Raw genomic sequence first — 18,650 nt, forward strand, 5'->3', positions numbered from 1 at the left:
ATTCAACTAATTTTTGTAAGTACTGAGTTTCATAATATAAATAAGAAAAGAACCTAGGAAAGCTAACTTTACACTTAGTTCACTACACAACTGTGTTGCCCTTGTGGCAGCAGCGTCTTTTGTCATCGGCCTTTGTCGTTTGTAAAGAAAGAAGCACGCACTAAAATGCTGAAAACAATAAGCGTCAATCAATTTTTTCCTCAGTCCTGGGGAACCTGAAGTCTCACACTAAATGTTATGCACAACAAACAGGATGACTGTCACTGCAAACATGTAAGTGCATGGCCCAGCTGTTCCTGGATCCTCTGTCTGCATCCATAGGACAGTGGTGTGTAACCTGGTGATAGAGCAGTCTTAAGTATGTGAAAGCGATCAGACGGGACAGTTTTAGAAGAGCTTGAAATGTGCAAGCCAGAGAGAAAACTACTCAGCATGCATATTAGCGTTCATCTTCTGTGGACATGTGCACAGGTTGGGAGGCAAACCCCTTCCTGGATTTAGGGAAGAATTGGTTCTCTTTTCTGTTTTGCTGTTCTGTTTTTGTTTGGAATGGAAGCTAGGACGATCAAAGCAGGAAGAGAGCACCAGAGCTGAGCAGAGGAATGATATTCTTTTCTGTCTGTGTACTCCTGACAGCTGTTTAAACCCATGGAGAATGGATACCAAGAGATGTTCTCTACCAGGAGGAGCCAGCCTGGCATCAGGGTAGCTTTAACAGAGACCCACAATCATGCCTTGGGCAATCTTTTTCAAAATTAGTCTAGTATTCCTCTCCATAGGTCTTTGACGGATAACATCTTTTCCTATTTAAAGCTAAGGAAATAGGAAACTCTAAATGGGTTGTGTGAATCAGCAGTGTGAAGTAGGCTCCTGACTCCATTGTCAAGAGCACTTCACACCCCACTGCTTTCCTGCTTGGCAGTAGCATCCTACTGCAGGAGCACAAGGAAGATAAGTGTGGGTGATGTCCATAGTCAGGATGCTGGTTAGTAAAATGTTGCTCATTTGTTTATCAGCCCACAATCTGTGTCATAGTTGGTTTAAGCAGATTATTGTGAAGAAAGAAAATGCTGAGTTACTTTATAGTCAGTCAGATGATACAAAGGGTTCTTTGAAATTAGCATTTGGTACTGCAGACCATGTTCTCCTTGGATTATCTCCTGTCTGAATTCTGTCATTAGCCCATGTTGGCAGCAGAACATCACTTCTGAATAGAAAACACTCTGAGCCAGTGTCTAGTGACCAGTTCCCGGTGCCCTCCCTGGAGTCAGGCAGTGAAGGGTGTAAAGGCTCTTCAGATCTGAGTTTTGTGACTTTCATTGAAAGCTTTTTGAATCTGCATCACGAGTGCTTGTTTTAGGTGTTATCCCGAGATGTGAGCAGGTTTTACCTGTGGGTATTCGGGGTCCCACTCTGCTTTCCTCTTTACCTGTCACTGGCTATGGCTGCCACTGTCTTAAATCCCTAGGTCTCCCAGCCAATCCGAACAGGTCTCTCTCCAGATGTTTTCACCCCACCACCCTAGAGCCTGCTGGGTTCCACTAGTCTGCATCCACGCTGCCTTACACACAGTTTTTGAAATTGTGCATTGGAAAAGCTGCATGGGAAATTTTTCAGTTACCAAGAAAGGAAGCAAATGTAAGACGTTAGCTTCCTGTCTGTTATCAGTCGGATGAGACATCCGATCACAAAGCACTCTTTGTTTCTAGAAACATAAAAATGACTCCTCTTCTTCTCCCTCATTTCTCCTCTCCTTGTCATTCTCTCCTCCTCTCACTTTTTTAACTGTAACCTAATTCACTCTTCTGCTTTTCTATATGCCTGTCTCATCTTTAAAATGTATGTGTGTGTGTGTGTGTGTGTGTGTTGATATAAAGTACTTTCTGATTTAAGTTGTATAGTTCACTGAGAGAGAAGTGGTTTTGTTGTTGTTGTTGTTGTTGTTGTACAATGTTAGAGATGGAACTTGGGGCCTTGTGCATGGCAGTTACTCTATCACTGAATGACATCTCCAGCCTAAGAAATGTAACTTCTCTATATTTTAAATTTTAGCACCAAGACTCAGGTCAGCAGGCCAGTGATCTGTCCCATAAAGGGATAGAAGAAGCCACTGCTTCCTTAATTTGCCAAATATTTATAATGGACTTTCACAGCTGGCATGGGCTCCATAAGCACTTCTCTGAGATAGTGTAAGGAATAAAGTACAAAACAAGCTGCAGAAATAAGACTGAATGAATCACAAGCTTCCCTCCTGATCTCACCTCTTAGACTCAGGCCAGAAGACATTTAAAAGAAGGCGCTCTATCATCAACTGGGCTTTTTGGCGTGGTTCCAGCACTCACCTGGACAACCTGCCCATGTCACCAACATCCCCTATGCCAGGACAGCTCTTTGGAGTTTCTTTACCAGATATTTGTGAGAATGACAATCTACCAAAACCTATCTTGGTAAGTGTCATTTGGGTCTGTAAACTAGGGGAAAGGATGTTGGTGAAGGGGAAGCGCTGTAGGGTAAGTCTGTCCCCAAAGTGGAAAGATCATAAACACCCTCTGGTTTAACTAAAAATCTCTATCCTTACTTCAGAACATAAAATCAGATTTCATCGTGGCAGAATCTTGAGGGAGATGTAGTTAGGAAACAATCCAGTCTACTTGTTTTAAAAGAGCAACAGAAGCCCACTCAGATAAATTAGTATGTTGTCAGAAAACCACAGATCCAATCTCCAGCTTTGTTGGTCAGAAAACAGTATCTTTTTGCTTTTCAAGGTTTATATCTCATATGTTTAAGCATCAAGATACATTCTCTGGGATGGAATGGAAAATAGCTGCTAAATTTGAATTCTCTCCAAGTGATAAAGAAAATAGTCTGCTTACAGCAAGATCTGTTCAACGTCCGTTCTCCTCCAAGCAGTCTACTCCAGTACACTCCAAATCTCCTGCCCTGTTAAATCGATAAATGCCAGGCACTGGTGTAGGAGGTCCTTCTGTTAATGTGTTGCTTTCATTGGTTAATCAACAAAGAAACTGCTTGGCCTGATAGGGCAGAATTTAGGTAGGCAGAGAAGACAGAACTGGATTCTGCGAGGAAGAAAGCAGAGAGAGAGTGAGAGAGCTGCCGTGGAGATGCCAGGTCAGACATGCTAAATCTTTCCCGGTAAGCCACGACCTCGTGGTGAACACAGATGAATAGAAATGGGTTAGATCAAGATGTGAGAGTTAGCCAAGGCTAGAGCTAATGGCCAAGCAGTGTTTTTGGTTAATACAGTTTCTGTGTGATTATTTCGGGTGTAAGCTAGCCAGGTGGCCAGAACAAAGGGACCATCTCCCTGTAACAAAGCACTATGATAGATGCTTTATTACCTTGTTTATCCTCCACAGTGAAGTTACCTTCACCACCCTTACTCCGTAAACTCAAAAGTAAGGCTCAGACCCTAGCCTAGGAAATCAGAGGCATAGCTTGCTTCCTGATCTCATGGGCTGTTTGTCTCCACTGTCTTCTATACTGGATGCAGAAAACATACAGATAGAAAGCAAAATTGAAGAATACTTAAAATCTATTCTCTGAAACTTTTTAGACTATATTTTTCTAACTATAGTCACCAGGTTATACATTAAATTTCATGAACTCACATTTTCTTGAACCAGGTGCTGTGTCCCTGGCCTCTATGTTCTAAAAACATCATTTGAATTGTTGTAACCATCCATCCAGCTCCAGTCCTTCTGGCAGCCACAGAAGGCCAGTCCCTGCTCCTGTACTGGTGTGTGTAAAGTAATCTTGGATTATGTCCTTTGTTTGCTCCTAGGATATGCTTTTCTTTCTTAACCAAAAAGGCCCTCTCACCAAAGGCATCTTCAGGCAGTCGGCCAATATGAAATCCTGCAGAGAGCTGAAAGAGAAACTGAATTCTGGAATTGAAGTCCCCCTTGACTGTGAGTCAATCTTCGTGATAGCATCTGTGCTGAAGGTAAGGAGCAGAGCGCTCATCCACGGTGTAACCCAGACTCAGAGTTCATTCCACAGTGACATCGTTTCTGGTTGCTTAGAGTCCGAAAGTGCTAAAAATTTTCACAAAGCCAACATTGGAGTTTGCAGGCTCCACCACTAACGTGATAGGCTCTTGTTTTTCTCTCACGATAGTCAGCTCATTACCACCCCAGACACAAAAGCAAACTTCAGTTAAACTGTGTGACATACTCGGGAACACACAGAGGACATTTAGCACAACAAACATCCTGCTTCTCTGAGTCCCTCACTCTCTGCCTTCCTAATGAAGACAAAGTTATCAAAAAACTGAACTTGTATTAAATGTTTGTAGAGTTTTATTAGTTTGCCATAATAAAGTGACATTAGCTTTAAACTAAAACAAGATGCTGATGCCACCTAAAGTTCCCATCCATTCCTGTAACTCCTCACACATTCTAAGAGGAAAACAGGAATGTTGGGCCTTTTGGCCTTCACCACAGTTAGAAAGTTCTGACATAGTCTCTTCCTCATGGTCTTAGAAATGTCCTATTATTTTGGAAAAGAAACAAGAACTGAGCCATGAGCAGAGCTTTGGCCACAGCAAGAATCTCTGCAGGCCTACCTCAAACTTCCATTTCCCAGGTCTGGATGCACTGAGCCAAGAGTAGAGAAGGCCCCAGTGTCATCTGAGGTCCTGAAGCTTAGGAAAATATGGTGGACAGGGCTTGTTTTGCCCTGCCCCATCTGAGTGGCCAGCTGCTGAGAAAGTCAGCACCGTGGCTTGTGAGACTCACGTTGGATTTTTTGTTGTTGTTTTGTTTTCTTTTTTTGTTTGCTTTTTTAGTTGTTTTTGTTGTTGTTGTTTTTCTAGACAGGGTTGCTCTGTATAACAGTCCTGACTATCCTGGAACTCACTTCATAGACCAGGCTGGCCTTGAACTCACTGAGCTCCATCTGCCTCTGCCTCCCAAGTGCTGGGATTAAAGGCGTGCTCTACCACTGCCTGGCTCCCTGTTATTTCTTGATGGCTGTGTCTAAATTCTGCCATGGGCTTTAGCAGGAACAAACGCCATTTTGGAGAATGAGCTTGGGCCATCTGATCTCCTGTGCAGTTTTTATTACTTTTCAATCCCAGGATAATACAGATACTTGATATGCTTGAGCCTTAACCAGACAGGTATGTCAAAAACAAACACATAGCATAAGTTCTTCCTTCTTCCAGAAGTGGGTTCTCTCTCCTTAGCTTAGGCAGGTCAGCCTGTGTCATAGAAGAAAGAAAATTCTCTTGCTGTCTACTCCACAGCACCACACTTGTTACGACTCTTTGCGGAGCTGAGACTATTCCAAAGAAGCATGGCCTTACCCCAGGTGTGCTTCAGCTTGTAGGAAGATCTTCTGTGCAAAGGCAAGCAGATGATTGAAGACTCTGGTTAAATGGCTTCCATATAACTGAAGTCTTGTCACTGTGTAATTGTGTTTTTTATTCCCGTCTATTTCAACTGGTTGTAGGGAAGAAGATAAAGGTTGAGCCTTTGTTTTCTTTTTTTCTGTATATAGCTTCAAAAAAATAAATAAAGCAGTCTGAAGTCATTTAAGTCTTTACTTACCAGGTTTTACTTAAATATAAGTTTAGCTCTTCAAACCGTGATTGAACAAAAATCGCCTGGAATGGTGTGACTCTGGCCCTTCCTCCCTCAACGAAGCTCAGCCGTCCACAGATTCATCCCACAGGAACCAGAAAGTCCTGTTGGCTTAGGCTCTGGTTTGGAAGTAAGGAATTTCATTGAATACTGCAAGTCCATCATTGTAATTCAGAGTCAACTCTCCATCCCCCTCAGCTGTGATGTTTGCATTTTATAGTGTGTTGTTCCAGCTGGGGAGAGCACTCTGCCACAGTTGAAGTTATCTTCCAAGTATGCATTTAAGACTTAATGATGTTTTTAAGATGGATCCCAAGTGTCTTTTTCAGTGAGATTTAAAAAGAGATTTCTAATCACTAACCTATTTTTGAAATAGCAGATTTTACCCCTTCTAACTCTGTGGTGCCACAGCTGCAATTGATCTGGGATTATGAAAACTAGAGGCAGCTTTTGTGAGGGTGTGTTTGAGTCACAGTGTCTGGGTGCATTTATACAAATAAAGGAAGGCAGAAACAGCCAATCTTCCTTAACTGCCAGAAATGAAAAAAAGAAAAACAGAAGTGAAGTAGTCAGCACAGCTACAAAGTTTGCAAAATTATCTTGACATACGGTTAGAGTTGACTGGCTTCCCTTGTCCACTTGTTAATAGTCTATATGACACATTTATAATCGTTCAGTAACGGCCTTTGCCGTGCTGACTTACATATACATTGTCATATATGCAAAGTGAGTAAGGGTCTGTTCCTGCCCCAGTGGAACCCATAAGCAGTGAGTGAGTCCCAATAGTTAGCTAATTCATCTTACCAACATTATCACAGATTCCATGATACAGAAGCATCGAGCTGTATGTTGACTTTTAAAAGCTGCAGAGACAGTGGTTATATCTTTAAAATCTCTCATTCAGACTTCCACCTGTCTCTGGTATAAACAGGTAGCTGTTGTAGGAAGCTGCTTGTTTGTTCCCAGATGCTCAGCTCCAAAATAACCACACAGAAACTCTAATAATTTTAACACTGCTTGGCCTATTAGCGTATGCATATTTCTAGCTCACTCTTACATCTTAATTTAACCCATTTCTATTAATCTGTGTATCGCCACGTGGCTGTGGCTTACAGGTAAGGTTCTGGTGTCTGTTCCTGGTGGTGGCTACATGGAATCTCCTGATTCCGCCTTCTTTCTCCCAGCATTCTGTATAGTTTTCCCTGCCTCATTCTACTCTGTCCTATCAACAAGCCAAGGCAGTTTCTTTATTCATTAACCAAATAAAGGAACACATATACAGGACTTCCTACATCAGGTACCTGTGAAGACAACCAGCCGTGTCACTAAACTGAGTTCTCCCTACCTGATATTGACGTCTCAGCCTGCAAGCTTAGCCTTGTCAGTGCCATTCCAAAGACAGAGACAGGTGGCCCAGAACTATTGCCAGTGCTCTCTACAAGGACCAATTCAGCTTGTTTTTTAGCTTTTTGTAAATAAAGACCCCCCCATAGCAAACACCTGTGGTCATATCCTGTTCATGCCATGGTCTGGTTCTTCTACACCCATCCCCACCAGTGGTCTTAACAGAAAAAATAATGTAATATGAATATGTTCATTTACTGTACATGAGGCACACAGTGCTGACCCTAGTTCCTGGAACTCAGCTATTGGATGCTTTCTTCCCTTCAAACACCTAAGTGCCTTTCCATGGGGTATAACAAGAATAAAGTACCTTGATGTCATTGTGCACCATCACTGGAATATAATGTTCTAAGGTATAACCACTTGCTTTGATTAATTTCTATATTCCAAATATATCAAGCATTATAGAGCAATTGGGAATAAGTACATATAGAGTGTGGGATGGATGCCAAATTACAAGCCTCACAGATAACTTGGTACATTTCCTTGAACTTGCTATTTTAAAGAAGGGGGTGGGTTTTGAGGTGCTGTATTGTCATATCCCATCACGTCAGTTTACTAAAATGTGTACAGGCCCGGAGCTTCTGCTGAATAGGGTGCCTTCTATTTTTTCAATGGTAGTCCAGAATTGATTGCTCCAATCTGTCCCCAGAAAAATGTCAATTCACAAGCTTCCGTACGAACAGCTCAGTGGAGGGTACACAGGGTTCTTTTTCCAACATGTATTTTGCATGAGAATGATTTGAATGCTTGTTTTTATTTTTCCCACACTTAGGATTTTTTGAGAAATATCCCGGAAAGTATTTTTTCATCAGATCTGTATGATCACTGGGTCTGTGTAATGGATCAAGGAAATGATGAAGAAAAAATTAACATAATTCAAAGGTAATGATCTTGAATATGAAAAATACTTTAAAATACTTACATCCTGAAAGCTTTTCTATTAAAATAATAGCAGTTATCAGATACATGGGGTATAAGAATACAGTTATATATTTACTGCTTCCGTTGTCACTGCTTTCTCTCTGATTTTAAAAATTACAGAGTGTGTGTGTGTGTGCGCGTGCACGCGCGCATGCATGCGTGCATGTATGTGTGCATGTGTGTAAATTGCAGAAGTCGGTTCTCTCCTTCTACCATATGTAGGTCCTAGGGATCAAACTCAAGTCATCAGCCTTGCCAGCAAGAGCCTTGACCACCTGAGCCATTTCAATAGTCTCTAAGTTGGTTTTGATTTATTAATCCTTTTCCTTGGTCCTTGGAATTGAACCTAGGGCCTTGTGCATGCTGGGCAAGCACTCTACCACTAAACCACACCCCAAGCCTTTTCTCAGTAATCTTATTAACATGAAATAACTTATTGTATACCTAAGATATCTAAATTTGATAGGAGCTGAAATTCATTAGTGCATTGGATGCTGGTTCTTCATGTAGGGGAAGTATCTCCCTCACTAGTTGAGTCTTCATGTATTCATATGGTGACTGGAGTCCTGCAGAGAACATGATCTCTACCCCTCTCTCCAGGAAGCCGAGTCTGGTAGAATAGATAGGTAAAATGGATGTTTGTAACAGTGTAACCATTGCTACCCAGTATTTGGTGAGTATGCTAGAATGTAAAAGGAAGGGAGTTAACTCCTTGAGAGGTGTCTTAGGAAAGGGATTGGCAGCGTCTCAGACTCATAATAAAGAGTGTAATGTCTGATACAAGTGTGGTGGCTCGTACCTGTAATCCAGCACTTAGAAGACTGCAGCAGGAACGTTACTACCAAGTTTCATGTCAGCCTTGGCTGCAGTGTGAGAGACACTCAAGCAAAACCAAAAAACCTGTGATATCTAAGGCCATCCACTGAGATTCCTTGTAGACTTCATCACTGCATGCATGTTCCTGAATATTTCCTGTAAGAGAATAAATAGGTAGGAAGGAAGTGTACATTCGAAAAAATGCAAATTCTAGTTCATGAAAAGCTTGGATCCCAAATATCACTTGTTTAGATTTAATGTGAAAGTATGACACTTAGGCAAATGAGACAAACAAACGCTTTCGTTGAAAGTAATTCCTAACAGTACCAGTATGATGTTCCATACGGCCCCGCACCATGGATTACAGAACACCCCAGCTTTTAGTTACTGAGTCAGAAGTACATAGCTGCAAAATTGGCTTCTCTTCTGGGCCAAGGGTGCCGATCAGTCAGCTGTCCTTCTGTCAGAATTTAGTTCCAGAGCCAAGCACTGGATGCACTGCTATCGCTTATCTACAGTCAGTGTTCTTAGTGCCCTACAGAACACGTATGTTAGATGCTTTATTTCCTGCTGAATACACCCATTATACTGAAGAAAGACCTCTGCTGTTTGAGTAACAGGTGCCAAAGTACCTTATTTCCTCAAGTTGTAGATTCTTATAGAAAAAGTAACATACATACATACATACATACACACACACACACACACACAACACAGAGAGACAGAGACAGACAGAGGAGTGTGTGTGTGTGTGTGTGTGTGTGTGTGTGTGTGCGTGCACACCCGCTTTGGATGATTGTAAAAATAAGTTTTGTTGAGTAGTCATTTAAAACTACTTTTTATAACTTACATAAAGTAAGAACAGTGGGAAACATAATCCTTTCAAGCTTGACTAACCTGAGAATGATAGGTTTGGGGCACAGCTGCCTTTGGAATCTGGGTGGGAGAGCATGGCTCCCAGAACAAACCTTGAAGTCTTCATAGCTAAACCTTGGATTCTCACCAAGAAATATCACTCTTGCCTTCCTGCTTGGAAGTAAATGAGTACTTTAATCTTATCAGGATGTCTTTTGTGGGTTTGCTTGGGAATATTACAAAATGTTGCAGGAGTTGCCTGAGTTAAAACACATTGTACTACTTTTCTTGGAGTTACAACAGGCAACATAGTTTATGCACTCTTCTACATTTTCATTGAGTTATGAAGACAAGACCTGAAAAACAATTGCCAGTGCGTCCCTCCTGTCTGAGTACCCCTTGCCTCACACACTGCCACCCACCTGAAACGCTTGTGTGTCTGCACTGTGCTCTTGATGTGCCTGTTTGATCTGCATGGTTCCCCATGCAGGTGAAGTGAGGGGTGCCTGTCTTTACACGTTTCTTAATAAAACGTCCTGCATTTTTCTGTCTTTAGGCTATTAGATCAGCTTCCCAGAGCCAATGTTGTTTTCCTAAGGTATCTGTTTGGGGTATTACACAACATTGAACAACATTCCTTATCTAATCAGATGACTGCATTTAACTTAGCAGTGTGTATCGCTCCAAGCATTCTTTGGCCTCCTACTTCCTCCAGCCCAGAACTAGAAAATGAATTTACAAAAAAGGTAATGACATTTTTCATTTTATGTCCTGAGTCCTCAGTCCCTCATTCTGAAACATTTGAAATTCACAATATGCTGAAACACAATTTCTTAAAGAGCTAAAGTAGACTCTGTGTGGGTTTATTGACCTGTCTGACTGGTAGACTATAGCAAGGTGAAACATATAAAAACTTTTAAAAAAGATCAATTGTTACTTCACTTTTCCCTTTAAGGAGGCTGAAGAGTAGAGCTGACTCAAACCACACGTGGTAAGGAAGCACTCCTTGACAAACCAGGGCCTTTGAGTTTAGACAAGCCAGAGTTCAGTTCTCAGTGCCAACTTTGGCCAGCTACACAATCCTGACAGAAGTTCCTTGCTGTGGTTTCTTTTGTAATGATGCAGTAGGGACTGAGATCCCACCCTTCCCACCCCTCCCACCCCTGGAGGGCCTGGCTGTTGATCAGGGGCCTGGGTACCAGTTCCTTCAGTCATAGCATGTCTCAGCTGCTGAGGCAAAGAATCTATAGGTCAGCTCCTGTCCATCTCAGTGGCAGCAGAGCCCCTGTAAATGCTCTTCTCCCCATAGGCACCTCACTTAAGAAGGGTAAAAGGGAGCCATGCTGAGACTAGTCATGAGTAGCCCAGGTTTGCATGCTGTCTGCCTGTCCCTCTCTTCCTTCTGTACCCACAGAGGAGCCCTTGTCCCAAATCATAGCAACTTGCCCTTTATACAAGAAATCCTTGTGTGTCTCTATTACTGATAGTTGATAAATTTTAATAACAAAGTACGTTTCTCCCATCCCAAACATCCTATGGAGTGAGAATGCTTGAAATTGCCTTAATTTAAAAGATGGAATTAAAATGTTAAGACTGCGCCAAAAATCATAGATGATTGTAGTCTGCTGCCTCAGATTCGGTTCTGTGCCCAAACTACTCTCTAAAGCACCATCAGTTGGCAGTGGGGCTTTTATACCATTTTGAATACTTCCCTCTATTCGATTCCATTTTGCGGCTTAGATTAGGTTGTGTATGAAATGGGCAGGGGGCTATATGAATAATAACGCTTGAATTCTGTTCATTGCGCACAGGTTTCACTTCTTATACAATTTCTCATTGAAAATTGCTGTAGGATATTTGGAGAGGAAATCACTTCTCTCTTGGGGGATCTTCCTGAGAGAAGCGACAGCAAAGAGCACACCTCAGGTACTGTGGAGAACACCTTTTGTAAGAGCTAGATGTTGTCTGTGAAGACGAGGAGACCGGTTGTCTGAGAGCCTCTGACCTGGGGCAGTTGGAGCCAGGGCTTGCATTCCTTCCTCGGAAGGCCTGATAATAGATCAGTGTGATGGGTTAAGATGTACTTGGGTTGAGGCCTCGGTCTACAAGTTGTACCCTGGAGATTTGAATCCTTATTTTAAATAAACAGAAGAACTCTACTATATATCAGAACTTCTGCTGTTGAAACTAGAATCAAAAGTCCAGAAAAGCAGGGAAGTCCTGGTTTGGGGTGCTTCTTACCCTCACCACCATTCCTAGTGGTCTCTAAGACCTCAGAATTCTAGAGTGCTGTGAGCCAGTTTGGAACATCTAGCATCTTTGAGGTTGAGGGTGAGGAGAGGGTCTGAATTTATAGGCATAAAACCTCCAAAATATAAGTTCCTTGCCACCAATTGCTACTATGCGTCCTCCAGTCTATAGTTCTGTGCCATCAAACATCAGTATTTCATCTATAAAATATGAACAATATTTACCCTTTCAACAATGCTAGAGCCACACAAAGCAATGGCTAACTTGAGACAGCTTTATGAAAGCTTTCACAGAAATTGGCATGTGTTTTGTATAACTGTATGCAACACCACCCTGTCAGAATAGAGACTCCTACTCAAAACCCAGGTCAGCCTGACCCTAGCTCATTTACTTCTTATTATTTTTTCATTTTATGACATAACTGTTGCTTTGAGAAAACTTTCCCTTAGAAGAAGTCACTTTATTAGAAACTGAGATGATGCTAGCATCCACACCGCTGGAAGATTTTTGTCTTCAGCACTAACATTTGGGATAATGGAAAGATTTAGGCAGTTAAGATGGCTTAGTGCCTAAAGGTGCTTACCCCCACCACCACCCCCATAAGCCTGACGGCCTGGGTTTGATTCCCTATCCCTGGGCGCCATCATGGAGGCCTGAAAGAACCAACTCCAGCAAGTTGTCCTCTGACCTCACGTGTGCCTTCGCCTCATGTGCTGCTGGCTCCCTCTACATACAGAATTTTACATTTTTTAAAAAGTCTTTTCTTCTTGAAGGTAGAAATTTGAACTCTACACATGAAAATAAGCATGGTTTTGTTTAATGGCAGCCCAGGCTGGATTTGTAAGAATGCTAACTATGGTTTCATTTCTGTCCACAGATACGTCTTGTTTCCAAATGAACGACTCCTCTTACGACAGCTTGGAAAATGAGCTCAACGAGGATGCTGATGCTCCATGCAGTGACCTGGTGACAAAACTTGGCCAGGGAAGCAGAAGCATGGACTCTGTCTTAACCCTCAGCGACTACGATCTTGAACAGCCTGAGGTGGAAGGCCTTTTAACCCTGAGTGATTTTGACTTAGATCAGTCTAAAGATGAACACATTCAAATGAAACAACCTCTGGAGTCCAAGCCCGTGAATGTTTTTGTACCCTACAGGAAAGTTTCACTGGGGGAGCACACTAGGGCCCCAGCTGGCCCAGGTACACCCAGGTGCCTGCCTGTGGCTGCAGCAGATGCCCCAAAAGTCCTGCGGCGGCACCGACGCTGCTCAGAGCCCAGTATCGACTATCTAGACACAAAGCTCTCTTATCTCCGAGAGTTTTACCAGAAAAAGCTGCGCAAGTCCAGCTGCGATGCTGTGCTTTCTAGAAAGGATGAAGATTACCTAAAGCAAACCCAGCCCCTGAAGAAAGAGGGTAAGACGTGTTTTAGACAGAGTTCAGTCACGGGCACTGACATCAGCAAGAAAAATGCTACTAATGAACACATTAAAAAGAAAAGCTTGTCTGGTCACGAAGAAAATCAAGTGATACCGTTAACTAAGTCCAAGCCAGTGGCCATTTCTGTGGCCTCTTACAGTCACGCATCCTCCCGGGACCGGTCCAGGAAGCAACCCTTTGATGCAGATACATGCAGATTCTCCCCACCACACATGGCAGATGCCAGGAAGGGCTCGCAGGTACATCGACGCTGTTCCGAACCCAGCATAGATGACCAAAACTACAAACTGTCCTATCTCAGGGGGATCTATACAAAAAAACAACATAAAAGCGGCTGGGAGACGGGCCTCTTGCATGAGGAAGAGGACTATCTCAGAAGGCACAAGTCTTTGCAACTCGAGGGGCAGAAGCTCATCAATCAGAGCCTGGTCATGGGGATCGAGGTGGGCAAGAGCAGTGGCACACACCAAAGCACTGAGAAGGCCTTGCCCCCAAGACTCAACCTTTGCCCACGGGCTAGCTATTCTAGCTTATCTTCCCCAGGCACATCCCCATCAGGCTCCTCGGTAAGCTCCCAGGACAGCGCTTTCTCTCAGATCTCTGAACACTCTGTGTTTACTCCCACCGAAACTTCCTCTCCAATAGATTGCACTTTTCAGGCTCAGAGAAAACAGGAAGGAGAGCTGTCTACTGACTGTGACAGTCCCGCCCTCGTATCTGGAATACCTGGTCCCTCCACGGGGCAGGCCAGCAGCCATCTAACTTATTCAAGAAAGGGTCCCGTGGAGCAACCGTCACACATACATTCTGTGACTATTCACCCCAGCGCATGGCTGAGAAGTGGTTTGGTCACATTGAAAAACTGGTCCCTCAAAAAGAAAACAAAAGCATCCAGACCAGAAGACAGGAAAATCTGTTCCCTGAAAGAACCTTTGGAGTTCCCGCCACATGTTCCTGGTACTTCAGAGGCAGACCCCATGCAAGAGAGTCAGGATGACGTATGCCTAAGGGCAGATGAAGGACCTGGAGTTGCACAGACAGCCCATGGGTGCGGTTCCTATGCCTGCCAGGACTCCAAGCAACACTCCACCTCTCCATTCCACCTGCTGGAAGGCAGACTCAAGCTTGGTATGAAGTTGCAGGAGGGAGAAGAGAGCGTAGGGCAGCACCCTTCCGACAGCCCCTGGGAAGGAGCCTCAGCAAATCTGGAGACTGTGCAGGATGTGGTCAGCCCAGACACAGAACCTACAACAGCCTGCGATGCTGGGGACAGACATTCAACCAAAGACAGTGACCTGCAATAAGAATATTATATCAAAATAAATTATCCGATATCTTTAAGAACAGGAGCCGGGCTAATGAAAGCAAAGACAGTAATTAGTATGACCCCCTTTTCTAAGACACCTGGGGTAGGTAGCATGAGGACAATCATTGCAAATACGACAGCTTCTTTGTTATGATTATGTGGTAAAACCTGGTTTCAAAGTTTCATCATCTAAAGTTTCGAAAGGCTTTCCTATTAAAGCATAAGTTAGTCCTTTTCTGAGACATTAGGATCCTCACAGAAGGATAGAAGAGGTGTCCTTCATTTAGGCCTCCTTGTCTCAGCAGTCTGTGAGCTAGCTGTCTTGAAGGACCAGAGCACTTTAAATGAAGCCACAGTGACACAGAGAGGAACAGTAGAGAGAAGCCATCTTTATGCCATGGAACAAGCAGGCAAGACAAGGGGCCCCTGAGCCATTCGGGAAAGTGTGTACATTCACTAAGAAAGCCATGAAAAACCTGTCCCTGAATCCAAGCCCGTGGCTTTCTCTAGTCATGTGTCGTCACGAGGGTCACTATATGGACCAGCTTGTTGATAAAGGCAGAGTAGAGAAAACCAGTGGTTAAAGAGCTATGGGTGCCGTGACAGCACAGCTTTGTAACTGGGTGGTTTGGTTAATTGTTTGGTTTTCTGTTAGGGTTGAATTTATTCACATCTTTCAGAAATGTTGATGTAAAGACAAAGAAGGACATTTGCTCACTTTGGTGTCCTTCCCACAGTGCCTGTGATTTAAAAAAAAAAAATGTATCTTATCCCTATTTAGAAAGGGCCCTGCTGACAACATTTGCTCTAGTAATGTAGAAAAAATAGCCATATAAGAATTAGAGAAGTGATTTTTTAACTTTCCCTGACTGACTAATCTCAGAGGCAAGGCTACAGAGAAACTAGAGATGCTATCTTTTATGCCGCGTTGGTAGCAACATTTGTGTAATCAAGAAAAGCTTCTTGTTATGCTGATGGTCATTCAGAAAATGTGTGTAGAAATGTATCCAGTCAGAAAGTTGGATCCTTCGATACTTAAGATGTCACAGAAAGGCCGCTGACTTAGACTTAATGGCAGGTTACCACATGAAACTTTTCTCTATCAGTCACCCACGTTTTGATTACTGGCAGTTTCCTGAAATGACTTTGCCTTCCTGATTCCACAGGTATTATCTGTCAATATGGCACCTCTGCCTGCGGAGATGTTTCTCTGCAGCACTGCTTGTTAGAGTCAACCAAGAGGAGCAAAGGAACAATTGTTGATTGTCTTTTCATTCTACAGATTGCTATCGATTAGAGATTGACAGGATGTAAGGTTATTATTGAGTAGAACACACAACAAAGATGTTGTTGGGCTGTCTCCAACTGCCTTTCTTGCCAAAGTTCTCCATCTTTTCCAAATGATTTGTGGATTATAAATATTAAAAGTTTAGACCCCAGAAATTTATCTTTTTACCTTCAAGGCTACACCCAGCATGTTTTCTTCCCTAGGGGTAAGATCTAGTCAGCCAGGATGAAATGGAGACTACAACCTAAAATAGGTGTGCATCCTCCTTCATTTGAGATACTCACCTATGAGAAGTTGCCTAGAGTCTACGTGATCTCATGAATCCACTCTAGAAAGGACTTTTCACTCAAAAAATAGTTTATCCCAAATTATTTTCCCTGCCAGCCACCAGGAAACTCATGGCAGATCTTGTTCCCTTCTCCCAAACCTTGCATTGCGGGTCATAGGGTAAGAACCTAAGGATTAGCTGTAGAAGTGCCACCTACCTCTCAGGGGCATGGCCCTGTTTGCCCTAATCGTAATTAACTTTTAGAACTCTGTGTCCAAAGAGCTTCTTCACGACACTGGCAATCTCAATCAGCTGTGAACTAGATCCCACCTTATAACCCACCACTTCCATAAGAAGACTCCTAAGTATCCATATGTATCTTTGGTGGTATTGATAGATAAAGTTAGCAGGACGACCCTTCCCTTTAGGGCATACTACTGTCAGAACTGCAAGATGTGAATGAAGATCCTAGGACTTCGAATGTCTCTCTGGAAGAAATGCATCCTGAACACATTCAAGAGTTCTGGCTTTTCTTGTCCTTTTATAATGGCCAGTAGAAAATTGTCCACCCAGTTTGAAGCATAGAAGAAAATAGTTGGTAAGGTTCTCCATCAACCATTCCGACGCTGTTTCCTTATATGCTCCCGCGATACTCAATGTGAATAGTCTGTTAATATTGCTGTAAAGTATTATATGATTTGAACACAGACATGTCATTTTATTAGACTCCATCAATCTATAATATATTAGACTGATTCTTTATCTCAAATGCTATGAGTTTGTATAATATATCTTGACAAATTTTATTACTGTGTTATGTAACAAAATGTGTATTTTTGTACCTTGCAGAAACTGCTGCTAACTTTTAAATTGTTAGGTTTTCAAGGCACTGATAATGGGCATGAACAAGTCCATGCTGTGTGTTAAATAAAATGTCATCCTGCAGTTAACAGGCCCACAGAGAAACACTGACTGCGGAGAGTTCTTTCGCTCAGCAAGCCTGAGCACCCTTTGAACATTTCATACACAATGAGTTGTGGCCTTAAGTTTTTACTCATAGTTTTTCTAGGGGAACAAAAGAGTGAAATTGTTTTTCCTTTTTATATTTTTAAATCTTGTTTACCAAATAAGTTATGCTTTATACATAACAGTCCCCCATTTTGTCAGAAATTGTGTTTTTTCATTGTATTTCTGGAGCAATGTGGACTAGTTTGTCCATATGCTAAAAGAAATATCAGCTCAATTTGATTAATTTGATTGTGTGTATGAGATTATTTCATTTTTAGGCCATTCAGTTGACTTTCTACACACACCAGGATATCTGTGCTTTGGAGGTAATTTATGAAGTATGACATTTCTCATGACTACTATATCTCTAACTTGAGCTTTATCATGTGGTCTCTGTATAAGTTCAACTACTGTTTTCAAGGAATTCAGCAGCTAGAAAGACAGATTTGCTAGGTAGGAATGACAAAAACACTTTCACAAATGGTATTGATTGTATTTCTACAATGTGCACACACTAAATTCTATCTAAATTTTAGAGAAAAATAGAAACTTACGTTTAATGAAGACTCAATTGAATATTAAATACTTTCTTTATAGTCTACTTTGCATGTCATAACACTGAATCAGAAAGTTCTAATTTGTCAGCCCAACAAAGCTCTTTCTGTTTTTTTTTTAAAGCCTCCAGTAATTTTTTTATACTGTGAATAATAAATTTGGGTAAAGCATTTGCTCCAGTTTCTTTCATTTTGGTTATGAGGTCTTCTCCTGTGAAAGGAAGAAATACCCCATGGTCTGTGCTGCCAGTTGTGAGCTCTTCCTGCGTCTGAGCTACCTTCATGGCGCGTTAATTTCTTTTTCCTTTTTCACTCCAGTAAAACCCCTTGAAAACCATCTTTGTGCAATGTGAATAGTTATGGTAGAACTGGCAGTAGGCTCTCGGCTGAGGTTTGATTCGCAAGCTTTGGTTTTGAAATCTCGTTTACACACAAAAACTGTTGCTATTATTGGATTAAAATATTTTCTTTGTGCCTATTGGACAACATCAGGGCACACCGACGTTTCTAGATGACTTAGAAGTGTTTCTCACTGGTTTCATTTGTCAAGGTAAAAATAGTGTTTAGATTTTTTTACCTCACATAGCAATATAAGATGCAGGTTTGTGGACATTAAGATTTCAGTACTACTTGTTTTCATCTGTGTTTTAGATGACATTAACTTAAACTTAGAAATTATCTTTGCGGTGTCTTGTGTAAGAACTAAATAAATTGGCTAAAACCTTCTGAGATAGTCTGTTACTCAGAGAAAATAAAATGGATACTATGGCTATGAAGAATTATTCTTTCTCCACAAGACCCAGGAACCAAGATTATTGCTGCCTACAGTTTTCACGTGTAAAGGAAATATTTTATAGCTTTGCCCCCAAAGTGGAATAACTGTGAGCATAGGATATCAAAATACGTGAATGCTAAGAAGTTTCTTGGATGGCA

The 18,650-nt window shown here is 42.1% G+C and overlaps 1 protein-coding gene across 1 annotated transcript in view; it reads left to right on the forward strand.

Moving 5' to 3' along the window:
* Arhgap20 (Rho GTPase activating protein 20) overlaps positions 1-18,443 on the forward strand; it is an 85,919-nt gene extending 67,476 nt beyond the window's left edge. The window contains exons 10-15 of the mRNA XM_057767214.1: positions 2,269-2,447; positions 3,803-3,964; positions 7,783-7,892; positions 10,159-10,348; positions 11,414-11,528; positions 12,730-18,443. Coding sequence (XP_057623197.1) covers positions 2,269-2,447; positions 3,803-3,964; positions 7,783-7,892; positions 10,159-10,348; positions 11,414-11,528; positions 12,730-14,597 — 2,624 coding nt within the window. The 3' untranslated portion in view covers positions 14,598-18,443. The remainder of the gene's footprint in view (positions 1-2,268; positions 2,448-3,802; positions 3,965-7,782; positions 7,893-10,158; positions 10,349-11,413; positions 11,529-12,729) is intronic.
* Positions 18,444-18,650: the final 207 nt, after the last annotated feature.

This window comes from Chionomys nivalis, chromosome 4 (genome assembly GCF_950005125.1).
Source record: "Chionomys nivalis chromosome 4, mChiNiv1.1, whole genome shotgun sequence".
NCBI classification, from domain to species: domain Eukaryota; kingdom Metazoa; phylum Chordata; class Mammalia; order Rodentia; family Cricetidae; genus Chionomys; species Chionomys nivalis.